The sequence below is a fragment of the Carcharhinus amblyrhynchos genome, chromosome 30 (genome assembly GCF_965287045.1).
Source record: "Carcharhinus amblyrhynchos chromosome 30, sCarAmb.v2.hapA, whole genome shotgun sequence".
Taxonomy (NCBI): Eukaryota; Metazoa; Chordata; class Chondrichthyes; order Carcharhiniformes; family Carcharhinidae; genus Carcharhinus; species Carcharhinus amblyrhynchos.
This window is the reverse complement of record NC_137353.1, coordinates 32,823,088-32,836,086: the sequence shown is the minus strand read 5'-3', so window position 1 is coordinate 32,836,086 and position 12,999 is coordinate 32,823,088. Positions and strand designations below refer to the sequence as shown.

At 42.1% G+C, this 12,999-nt stretch overlaps 1 protein-coding gene across 1 annotated transcript in view; it reads left to right on the top strand.

Moving 5' to 3' along the window:
- sh2d5 (SH2 domain containing 5) overlaps nt 1–8,096 on the top strand; it is a 65,678-nt gene extending 57,582 nt beyond the window's left edge. The window contains exons 8-9 of the mRNA XM_080215048.1: nt 5,198–5,357; nt 5,445–8,096. Coding sequence (XP_080071174.1) covers nt 5,198–5,357; nt 5,445–5,636 — 352 coding nt within the window. The 3' untranslated portion in view covers nt 5,637–8,096. The remainder of the gene's footprint in view (nt 1–5,197; nt 5,358–5,444) is intronic.
- The last annotated feature ends 4,903 nt before the right edge of the window (nt 8,097–12,999 follow it).

Here is a 12,999-nt window from a genome sequence, read left to right as displayed (position 1 = left end):
ACTTCATTACAGCCTCCATGTACCTCTAGCTATGGCAGGCACATCACCTAAACAATGTTTCACAACTGACATTTTGTTCTCATTCTTGAAGGACAAGGTAGCACATAATAGAAGGGAGCAGGGGACAAGGATGCCTGCATCTCCTGAACACTGCAAAGGAAATGGTTCTCTGCATCATGGTACTGGTTGTGACAGGGCCACACCAAGTGATATTGCTGAGAACATTGTGTTGTATTGTTGCTTTATGCCCTTTCTCAACTCCCAGTATACGCCTAGCCTGATATCTGGCAGCTGATGCTACAACCATGTACCTCTTACTTCCCAACCCAACCCCTTCCCTCACCGCAACTTTGTCCTTCTGATTTTCTGCTTTCAGACTTTCAAAAACTGATAAAATAAAAACAGAAAATACTAGGAATACTCAGCAGATCAGATGAATCAGATCATTATATGAAGGGTTGTCATCATCAACCTGAAATATTAACTCTCTTTCCCTCCACAGCTGCCTGTCCTGCTACATATTTCCAGCACTTCCTGCTTTTATTTCAGATTTCCAGCATCTATAGTATTTTGTTTTTGTATTAGACTGGTGCCAGCACAGCTGCAGCAGCCCAGGGAAGAAGGCAAAGAAGAATAGCACGGCAAGGATAATCTGCAGCCACCAGCTCAGACATCAGCACTGCATTTACATTGGAGTCTCGTATAGAACTGGGAACGGAATGAATCTCTGTGTTTGAGTGGGCTGCCAAGAGTTGGTGGAAAGGATGGTTTGCCTGTCAGAATGCCAGAGGGCAAAAGACAGACAAATATTGCTGCAGAGAACTTTGGTGAGGGTCTCGATGGGATGTCATGCAGGAGAGTGCTGACTGGGCATACATTACTGAAATGCTGTCATTGGTCAGCCTGTCAGACAGCTTCCTGTCAATGTCAAGGAGTAGCCGAGGCCAGTCTTCTGTCACCAACACCCTTTGTTTAGGTAAAGTTGCCATAGTCCCAGATGACCATATTTTAATCTGATGATCACCACACCACAGGCAAGGGGCGTAGTTAAATAATTTCAGCCAGTACCGGAATTGAACCTGCACTGTTGGTGTTGCTCGGAATCATTAACCAGCTGTCCAGATAACTGAGCTAAACCAACCCTTTTATTTACACAGTGAATAAAGCACCTCAGCAATGGCTGCAATCCACAAGTCAAAGGCCCGAGACTTGCATTGCCTGGTCTGGGTAGAGACAGCTGGTTTTTAAATGCCCACTTTTCCTCTTCTATTGGGTGAGTCTATGCTTGGTCAGTGGGGGAACTGATACTCCACAAGGCCCACGGGGAGATCTATTGATGATCCCCTGTGTCCTCCCTGGCCATCGTACATCCCTCTATTCTTAAGTCTGTTTCCCCCAACACCCCGCCTCAGGGAGGTTCTTTTCACTGCTTGGGTGATCAGCATAGGATCAATTGAAGGTGGGACCGGATCTGCTGATGTGAACTAAATTGGAAACCATTGTTTTTGGAGGGAACGTATTAAAGCCACAGACACAGATGCTTTCTGGGGCTTTGCCTTGGTTGAGGCACCTGCTTCAATTCAAGAATCCATGTCCTCATCACCTGGAGGGGTAAGCGTTGGGTCGGCTTTAATTTGTGGCCCAACACTGGCAGCAGCTATCTGCAAGGCTGGAGATGAGGCCTACATTGGCGTGGGCTCCCTACTTCTGAGGTGGTCCAGGTGCTGCTTCACAACTTTTCCCTGCTGGGCTCCGTTTTCTCCGTTGTGACCCCAGGGGTCCAGCTGAAACAATCTCCAAAATTCCTCACATGAACCAAGTCGCCTGTTCTAAATATTCTTTCCGTGCTTGCAGAATCATGATTTCTCCTCTTGGGACTCTTCTCCTGCCAGATTTGGGAACAGTCGGTTTAGTCTCATCTGAAGCCACCATCCCGTTAACAATTCCAATGGGGCAATTCCAGTTGTTGTGTAAGGGGTAGACCTATTATTGAATAGAAACCATGCCAATTTGGTCTTGATGGATGCTATGGGTTGTTTCTTCTTGCTGAGCTTAAAAGTCTTCACCACCTGTTCACTCAACCCATTTGATGATGGGTGATAGGATACTGTCCTAATGTATCTGAAGCCACTAGAAAGCATGAAGTTGTGGAATTCAGTGCTGGTAAAGGCAAGACTTCTGGTATCTTATGCGTGAAGAGTTATAGCATGGGAGATGGTGGAGCTCATGCGATTTATCTCCATCCATTTGTAGTGTGTGTTCACCATGATCAAAAACATGGAACCCATAAAAGGACCAACAAAGTCCAATGAGAAGGTTGATTTTGATCACAGACATCAAATGCTGGATGTCAGGTTCCAGGGATGGCTGTCTCAATCAGAGATCTGGTTCAACATTAAGTTTATTCTGATATCTGGTGTTCAATGCCACAAGCCCTAAAAATCCATTTTCACAAAGGTAGGTTGTAGGAAAAGGCATCAGTAACGTTATTGCCTTTTCAGACCGTTTTGGATATTTTGAAGCAACATTAAACCAAAGGTCAGTCAGGTAGTTTGGAGAAAATTCCAGTATTCAAGCACTGCCACAGGACAATTCCAGAAATCTGTCTTGCTGTCTTGAGGTCAGGCTTACAAGGATGTCATCATCGAGGCTTGCAAAGGGATTTTGTATCCAGTTGAACTTTGTGTCGGGAATAGGGAAGTACTTGCATAGCTGTGCTTTCAAACTTTGCAGGTGCTCTCTGATGTCATATTTCACACTGTTTGGAAGCTGCATATTTGCCATGGCCAAAAAATCTGAAATTCGCAAATACGCAAAGTCGTAATTTGACTGCTCGAGTTGTTTGGCCTATGTCTCTATTTTCTTGATCACTGCTTCTGTTTTGTCTTGCACTGATTTTCCCTGAAGACTCAGATTGACTTCATTTAAGTGATCGAAAATATCTACCATACATGGCAATTTGGAAAGCCACTGAAAATCACAGAAGTGTTGTGAGAGTTCAAAGTTTGAGTCAAAAAAAATTCTCATTTCATCACGCAACTTGAAAGACGTGTGAGTACCTTTCCTCAGGACAGTCAGTGGTCCTCAGTGTGCAGAGGTAGTTGGATGGTGATCACTGCTATTCTTATCGCATAAAGCTGCAAATATTTGTGAATTCAGTGGACAGGCCTTGATAAAATTAGCTGTTTTAACCGTTTCCTCCAAAATGATCATGAGATCAGCAGGCATTTTCTTTACAGTTAAAGCCTCCTTATGAATGTTGCAGCGAATGGATATTGCTAATGGAGCCACTGCACTTCCATGTGTAACAACCACATTGTGTTGGTCTAACATCACACGGGTCTTATCTGTGCTAACTCATTTTGACCAATCAATCCAATTTTGAATAATAATGTAACATTGATTATGATACATATGAGGTAGTGTAATTATGTTTTTTATTTCACAGACCACCTGCAGTACCCTGACCACAGGTTGGGAACTACTGATCTAGACAATTGTTCAACTTCAGTGGCAAAGAGGCTGCTTGGCAGCAATTAAGACGTAGCAAGCAATTAATTTATTTTTTAAGATTCATTGAGACCACAGAAATGTAAAATGGCTCAGCACAGAAAAAGGAACTTCAGCCCTTCACGTCCACACTGGCTTGCAAGAGCAATTCAGTTAGTTCCACTTCCCCATTCTTTCCCATAGCCCGACAAATGTTTTCAGGTGCTTATCCAATTCCCTTTTGTAAACCATGATTGAATTGTCTTCCAACAACGCTGTCAGGAAGTGTATTCCAGATCCTAAACACTCACTGTGAAAAGTTTTCTTTCCTCATGTTACTAGCCATTCTTTTGCCATTTACCTTAAATTTGACCCATCCATCAATGGAAACAGTTTTGTCTCTATCTAATTTGTCTGCACCCCTCCTGATTTTGAATACCCCTGTCAAATCTCCTCTCAACTTTCTCTTCTCTAAGGATAACAAGCCCAATCGGTGGAATTTTCCCATGATTTGTCAGAGTGTTGGTCTCTGACTGAAAACTGGCGTGTGTCTCTCCAGACGCGCAGCTGAGTTTTCACACTAAATTTCATGACATTCAGACAATTAGAAACCTGGAGGTGTGGTTTACATGGAGCCTGAAAGAGCCACCACCCCCACCCTCCCCCTGAAGCAAGAACATATCAGCGGCTCCCACCCCTGCACACAGCCAATTATCACAATGGCACCATTGTCGGCACTCGCCCCTCAATGCCAGGTGCTGTTATCACTGCCCACTGCTGCACCCTGTCCCCCACCATCACCAGTTGGACTCCTTAGAGGGCCCAAACCTGGCACTTCCCCCAGGTGAGACTGGCTCTGCCATTATGTCACCAGCAAGGGGGCAGGGAAAATCAGGAAACACAACCTCATTGGTGAATATCACAGTTCCTGACTCACAGTATTTTGCATTTACGTCGCTGCTCTCTGTGATGGCTAACGGAGGCATAAAATTGCCCCCAATGTCTCCAGTCTATATACATGATAAAGCTCCTCATCCCTGGAACCATTCTTGTAAATCTTTTCTGAACACCACCCCTCCCCCACCCCCAACCCCAAAAGCCTTCATTTCCTTCCCGTAATGTGGTAACCAGTAGGCTCAGAATAATCCAGCTGACGGCAAATCAATGTTTTATAAAGGTTCACCATAACCTGCTTGCTTCTGTCCTCTTTGCCTCTGTTTTTGAAACCCATAAGCCTTTCAAACTACTTTCTCAACCTAATCTAAATCTATCAATGTACAAGTTTTGTTCACACGATTCTCCAGGATTCTCTGTCCCTACAGCGCTTTAGAATTGTACCCTTTAGTTTATTTTCCTCTGATTCTTCCCACCATTCTTCCCTGCTGAGGTCTCTCACTATCCTCTTCGTATTTCACAATTCTTGTAAGTTCTGTGTAATTTACAGATTTTGAAATTATGCCCTCCACACCCAAATCTAGGCCGTTAGTTTATATCAAGAAAAGTAATGGGTCGAATGCTGACTCCTGTGGCACTCACTGTGTACCCACCTCCAGTCTAATTCTTTTGGCAACTAATATTGACGGCTTCAAAAGGATAACTTTTGGCAATCCTAGGATCACGTTGCATGTTAATATTTTTCCTATTTACAAGCATCTGATATTCTGCAAACCTTTTCAACTGAGTGCATTCTTTATTCTTTTTTGTAAAGGGATTACGCCACAACACTCTTAAAACATGATGTTATGGGAGCTTTTTTACTGTGGGTGAATCCTGGCCCTCTGCAGTGCTGGACACTGATGATGCGGACCCCCTTTGGTGTGATAAACTATCTGATTTGCAAAAATGACGAAGGCAAATATTATCTGCAGGTATGATTGCAAAAACTTCTATAATTATCAAATGCTATTTTTAAATGGTAGTTTTTAACATTATATTGTGCATTTGTTCTCTTCCAGCAACTGAACACACTAATGTTTCCCAGCATAAAAGCCTTAATTGATCATTACACGGGAAGTGAAGATGGTCTCTTTTGTTGCCTAAGTGTTTCAAGGGTAAATCACTGCTATGAAGAACAAGATTCTACAGAATGCTATAGCTTGGACTCAGTTCAACCCAAACCTGAGGACAGGCAGATTGCTTCAGATTAGTGAAGTGGGATTTGCAAAGACTGCTTCTTGCAGGTCATAACAAAGAGACTAGCTGCAAGGTATGATTTGCAGTGTGATTTAGGAAAATTGAATGCAACAAACTTCAGTCTGCCACAGGTACCTCCACAGGTTCAGTGGCATCAAATACTACTGTAGAGATCTGGGAGTCTAATTGTTGTGGGAGTTGACTTGCATTGTACAATAGCATGACTCGGAAGTTGTAATAATAGCATTATCTTGTGACACAAACAAGATAATTTGTGTCTTCCGCATGCAGATTTCTTCAATCTCTTCAAAAGCAGACCGAGCTAATATTTGGTGAGTTGAAGCTTGATACAAATCATTAAGCTGCTTTATTTCACAATAAATGAACATACAGACTAACAATTATGATCAGATTGGAATTGTTCAATTAGTATGATCTATCTTTGTATAATGTTGCAAAATAGAAACACGCTTCCCCATCAGTGAGAAGTTTTTAATGAATGTAAGAGTTTACATTCACCAGTATTTTTAACTTAATTGCCTCAGTTAACAAATCTGACTGCCTTTCTATCTAAAGAAAGTCCATCCTTATGTGTACTTGGCTCTTTGTGAAAAGGCAGATGAAAGAAGAGATCGGAGCTTTTAGGTGTCCTTTCGTTAGCCAGACAGGCTAACACGTTGCTTGTTTAGTCTCCATTTGGCATGTATTAACCTTCCATCAAGTGCCTTTTCAAATAATTCATGATAATGCACGTTTTTAAAAACAGTATTAAAAATAACTTGCTTTCAGATCTTTTCTGTGGAAAAATTGTCAAAAATATTAAAACATGCCAACAATCCGCATAAGCCTTGCAAGAATAATAGCTAAATGAAAAATAGAACCCAAGTAAGGATATGGGCTTAGGAGAGGTGTTTTGAGAGAATTAGGAAATGCAAGAGTTAAATGACCCTAGACTTTTTTCTAAAGCTATTTTCTGCACAAATATACTTCAAACTGTCCGCTGACTTCAGGCAGATGCACTGCTATAGGTAATCTTGTTATTGCACTAATTGGTTATTATTGCTAAAAGAGAGGGGAAAAGAACAGGATGAGACTTAGAATTGTCTACAGTCTTACCTCTTTCTGTGTCTGTGAGACAGTTCAAAATTCAAATTGCTGAAATATAATCAAATATATTTATTTACTGCTTTTCAACATTAGCTTTGCTAGACTAGTTTAATAATAAGGTTGCTGGTCTAAAGTTTATGATTTTGGATTTAATTCTCATCTGTTGGTACTAAGGAAAAGGAATTTATAAACTATGTTTCATTACAGTTAGAACGCCTGTCCTCAAGGTCCTGGGTTGCATCATCAAAAATGAAAAGAAAAAGGCTGCGCTTAGGCTAAAAAACAGATAAGGGAGACCCAAGGTCTGTACTGCTGTGCCTATGAATCAATAGATTACTCCGCAAGTCTGTTTTTGGAGTGGGTCCGAATATTCTCAAGGTAGAAAGACCAGGATGGATACCAGTTATAGATGGGTATATGTAAATATTGGGGACATGTCAAAACTTCTACCCAAAGACCAAACACGGGTTATATATTTTTAAATTATACTTTGTAAACTAAAATATTGTGCTACATTAAGTCTCACTTACGTCTAAATAAAAATCATAACTGTTGACCAATGTGGAGACAGCTTCAAATCGTTGAACAAACAGTCCAAAGAGACTTTAAGTTTATTATTAGCTGACCAGCTTTAAGAAGCAAGGATGCTTATACCAAGAACCAGAGGTGTCCTTAACAAAGATTGTATACAGAGTGGAATTTGAAAAACCTCTGATCCCTACCTTGCAGGTAGAGGTACTGTTTTGTAGCTTGAGGCTGATTATGGCACCATTATCTTTTTTGCTTCTGTCTGTGTGAACAAAATCTAATGAATTATTGTATTAGAAATGTCCTCGTTTTGTTTAATATGATTATCTTGAAATTACATAGTATTACAGTGGAAATCTCAAACGAGGTAAAGCTGATGCAAGGCACTAAGTAATTTAACAAGTTTGCATTTGTTCCATTAAAATCATGATGGTAATGTAAGGTCATTTTTATTATAAGTGATACCAAACATTTTGTTTATGTTCTATACATTTGGATTATATATACTTTCTAATCTAAATACAAGTGTTGCACACAGAATGGGTATAAAATCATTCCAGTTGTCATTTTAAAAAATGTGGTCTTAAAGATTCAAGCTCTCGTGAACTAAATCATTCTCACCATATTTTGTTGTCTAATGATCTCAGAAAACAAAAGCCTGACTAGAATATCTAAATCGCTATATTGTGCTTTTTGACTTTGAATGTGCATCCTTGTGTTATAACTATATATTTTTTTCATTGCAGAAATTCCAAAATAAAGAGCATGTGATCAGTGACTATTATTACCTGACACCTTGTGTAAAAGTGAGTGAAGAGAGTATTGAAATAGATGCATGCGTCAAATCCACTTTGGTCTTGCCTAAGCAAACCACCTTCAATTGAGACAATGGGAATATGACCAGCTCCCGAGTTTTTCTAATGAACTTGGTGCTTGATGGTAGCTTGTCAGGCATTGGTTTCCTTTGTTCACACCTCGCAATCCCCAATCCGTCAATGGGAGTTGCCTGGCTTATTCACAGGGCCTCTCACAATTGTTCAGCGTAGACTGTGAACTCAAAGGGAAGAGTTGAATGCCTGTTCCTCCACTCGGTGGTGCTGTAATGTCAGCAGTGCCATTCTAGGTCTGTCAAAGGATAATGAGTAGCATTTGCTTTGGGGTATAACTTAAAATTTTGTGTAGATTTTAGCTTTAAATCAAAAATGAGACACCTGATTTGTATGGGATGTTGACATAAGATAGAACACTCATTCAGATAGTGACACAAGGGAGATCCGAAGATCCTGTTTTATTTACAAATTGGTAAAATACTTGTATCTGAATTTATATTTTTGGAAAATGCCCAAGTAAATTTAATAATTAGAGCCCTAAAATTCACACAGTAATAGAATACAAATGATGGGAGCGATTTTGATCCTGTGTTAGCCATCAGGGTAAATGGTGATGGATGGACAAAGCCTCAGGAATGTCAGGGAATTAAATTCTTGCTGGCAAAATCTTGTTTCCCGATTTTTCCATGCCCCTCACCTACAGCATAAAGAGGTTCCCATCCAAAAAGGGTGGGAATCTCATTTTGTTAATTTTTAATACATTTAAATATTATAAGGCTTCCCTGCAGTGTGTTCCGCCTCACTGAATGTTCATATCTCACTGATGTGACATCATGTCAGCAAGATTTACAGGTTAAGCTTTTTAAAAACTTAGAGTCGAGGAGAACCCTTCAGGGCATAAAGGTAAGTAAAGCCCCCAGGGACAATGGGGCATTCTTGGGCAGTGCCACCTTTGGTACCAGTGCCAGGGTGGCCCCTCTAAGGAGTCCTGTTGGAGGGGGGTCACCTTATGTGGTGGGAAGATGGAGGCACCCCAATGTCTGTGTGGTTGCCAATATCCACATAGTGGGGGTGTGACTACAAGGCCTCCTCCAGTTGAAATGATGCTCCTCTCAGAAATTTGGTCTGCACCTGTGACTGAATGACAGTGCTAATCACTAATGTGGATTCAGCAATGTGATAAACCACTACTGGTGCTACTTTAAATAGTAAAAAATCTCACATCACCAGGTTAAAGTCCAACAAGTTTATTTGATAATAAACCCACTAGCTTTCGGGGTTTGCCCCTTTGTCAAGTGAGTGGAGAGTTCTGGTCACACACAGAGCATATAAAGGCACACACAGTTTACAGAATACTGATTAGAATGCAAATCTTTACAGCTAATCAATTCTTAAAAGGTGCAGACAATGTGAGTGGAAATAGCATTAAGCATAGGTTAAAGAGATGTGTATTGTCTCCAGACAGGACAGTAAGTGAGATGTTGCAAGCCCAGGCAAGTCATGGGGGTTACAGATAATGTGACATGAACCCAAGATCCCGGTTGAGGCTATCCTCATGTGTGCAAAACTTGGCTTAATGCTGTCTCCACTCACATTGTCCACACCTTTTAAGAATTGATTAGCTGTAAAGATTCGCATTCTAATCAGTATTCTGTAAATTGCGAGTGTCTTTTTATGCTGTGTGTGTGACCACAACTCTCCACTCACCTGACGAAGGGGCAAACCCCGAAAGCTAGTGGGTTTACTATCAAATAAACTTGTTGGACTTTAACCTGGTATTGTGAGACTTCTTACTGTGTTTACCCCAGTCCAACGCCAGCATCTCCACATCATGGCTACTTAAAAGGCCACCAACTTGCAGGTGAGGTACTCTTGCTGTCTGCTTATACAATTTAGTGGAAATACACTTTGTTTCTTTTTGAGGTGGTTTGAAAAACTACTGATTAAAATCAGGGAGGGAGCAGGATTTGTTGATCGAAGTATGGAGGCTATGGTTGTACGGTTGTGGATCAGCAATGTGACCTTCAAAGGCTACGGAGAAGATGGATAGGAAAAGAGCTCTCTACGTAAGACCCTACCCACCTAGGGTTCTTCCAAGAGCATTTCACCTATTTAAGGCAACTCGGATTCAACAAGTGAGTGGCCACAGAACTCGGCTACTTCCTTCAACCCAATCTGGAGCCTTGCGCCAGAGAGAGGTTGAGGCGAAGCTGATGCTGCCAGTGGCCGAATGGGTCACTGTCAGATTGAACTTTTATGCCTTTACATCATTCCAGTTGGTAATGTTAACATCTTAACTTCTGGCAGGACATCGTCCATAAGTATCTGGGAAATAACAAGGAAGGCACTGGCACAATGGTATTGTCAGTAGACTAGAAATCCAGAGACCCGGGGTAATGCTTTGGGGACCCAGATTCAAATTCCACCATGGTGAACTTTGAATTCAATAAAAATCTGGAATTAAAAGTCTAATGATGAAACCATTGTCATAAAAACCTATCTGGTTAACTAATGTCTTTTAAGGAAGGAAAGCTGCCATTCTTTACTTACTTGGTCTAGCCTACATCTGACTCCAGGCCTAAGAGTAAATGTGATTTACCCTTACATGCCCTCTGACATGGGCTAGCAAACCAGTCAGTTCAAGAGCACTTAGAGATGGGCAATAAGTGCTGGCTCAGCCAGAGATGCCCACATCCCTTGAATGAATAAAAAAAGTGAGAATCCACATTCGCCAGGAAGACCGAGGACATAATTCTCTCCCTCAGCAAACAGAAGCAGGAATGAGAGGGTTGCCAGCATAATGAATTTACCAACCGTGCAGGGGGTCTATGGACTTCACTCAGCTGGCTCAGGGCTGCATAGTGGTGGTTAGCACTGCTGTCTCACAGCTCCGGGTTTAATTCCAGCTTTAGGTGACTGCCCTTGTGGAGTTTGTATGTTCTCCTTGTGTCTGCATGGGTTTCCTCTGGATGCTCCGACTTCCTCCCACAGTCCAAAGATGTGGACTGTAGATTAGCCATGCTCAATGGCCTCTTAGTGTCCAAAGATGTGTAGGTTAGATGGATTAGTAATGGTAAATGCGCAGGGTTACAGGAATAGAGTGGGTGTGGGCTGAGTAGAATATTCTTTTGGAAAGTTGGTGAGGCTTAATGGGCTGAATGGCCGCCTTCTGCATTGTAGGGTTTCTGTGGCTCTGCAAGAGCTACCATTCCCTCAATGTGTGACCACCATTCATCATGTTGGTGATGTCCATTACACTGGCAGCAGCCCGGATGCAGGCATTCCACCATTTTGGGGCTTCCATACGGAGGCAGACAATGGCTTGAGGGACAAAGGCTATCACATTCTCCTGGCTGATGACCCACCCCTTCCACCTCCCAACACCACATGGATAGTACATGTACAAGAACCATGAAACCACCAGGGACATCATGGAGCAGATAATGGTTGTGCTAGAGCGCTTCCAGTACCTGAACCAGGGTTTGATTATGGGCTTTGGGGAGCCCTCCACTACGCATTTAAGTAGGTGTCCAGGTGTTCTGCTGCATGTTACATAATATAACCATTATAGGAGTGCAGACTTTGCCTGCAGGAATCCAGAGGTCACTTTCAGAGGAGGAAGAAGAGCAGGAAGGGTACATCCTGAACCTCTTTGATTTTTCTTGTCTTTCAGGGGATGTGGTTGTCACCTGTAAGGCTAGCATTTATTGCCCATCCCTAACTGCCCCTTAAGAATGTGGTGGTGAGCTTGAACCACTGCTGTCCAGGTGATGTAGGTACACCCACAATGCTGTTTGGGAGGGAGTTCCAGGATTTCCACCTTATGATGGATGGAAGGTCAGTAATGAATTAGCTTAAGGTGTTCAGGTGTAGATACTACCCTGAGAAACTCGTACAGTGATATCTTGGGACAGAGATGAATGACCTCCAACAACAACAACAACAACAACAACAACCTTTGTGCTCCAACTAGCAGAGAGAGGTTCCCCCGATTTCCATTGACTCCAATTTTGCTGGGGTTCCTTGATGCCATATTTAAATGCCGCCTTGATAAGGACAACAACAATTGACAATGGTCTATTATTGACTATTACCAAGACTAGCTTTTAAATTCCAGATTTATTAACTTTCTTTAAATTTCACCATCGGCTGTGGTGGGATTTGAACTCATACTCTCAGAGCATTAGCCTGCACGTTTGGATTACGTTACAAACAGAAATGATTTATTGACCCTTATGAATTCTGTTAGCACCTGTTTTTGCTTCTAGGGTGGCATAGTGGTTAGTACTGCTGCCTTACAGCGCCAGGAACCTTGGTTCGATTCCCGACTTGGCTCATTGTCTGTGCGGAGTCTGCACATTCTCCTTGTGCCTGCATAGGTTGCCTCCAGATGCTGTGGTCTCCTCCCACAATCTAGGTGCATTGGCCATGTAAATTCTCCCTCAGTGTACCTGAACAAGTGTCGGAGTGTGACAGCTGGAGAATTTTCACAGTGACTTCATTGCAGTGTTAACGTAAGCCAATTTGTTAAAAATAAACTTTACAAAATGTTACCTGATAGTATCTACAGCCTTTGCTGACCAAAGGTCTCACAATGAGGATTTGCCCTGTGTTGACACTAGATCACCTTTCTTCACCCAGAGAATGAAGCGCAGAGAGTCTATCTACGACTGGATCTTGAACTTCCCAACTCACAGGCCACGATCAGTAAGGATAGGCAACAACACCTCCTCCACGATCATCCTTAACATGGGTGCCCCACAAGGCTATGTTCTCAGCCCCCCCTACAGTACTCCTTATACATACCTATAACTGTGTGGCCAAACTCCTCTCCAACTCGATTTTCAAGTTTTGTAATGACACCATTGTACTGGGTCGAATCTCAAACAATGATGAGACAGAGTACGGGAAT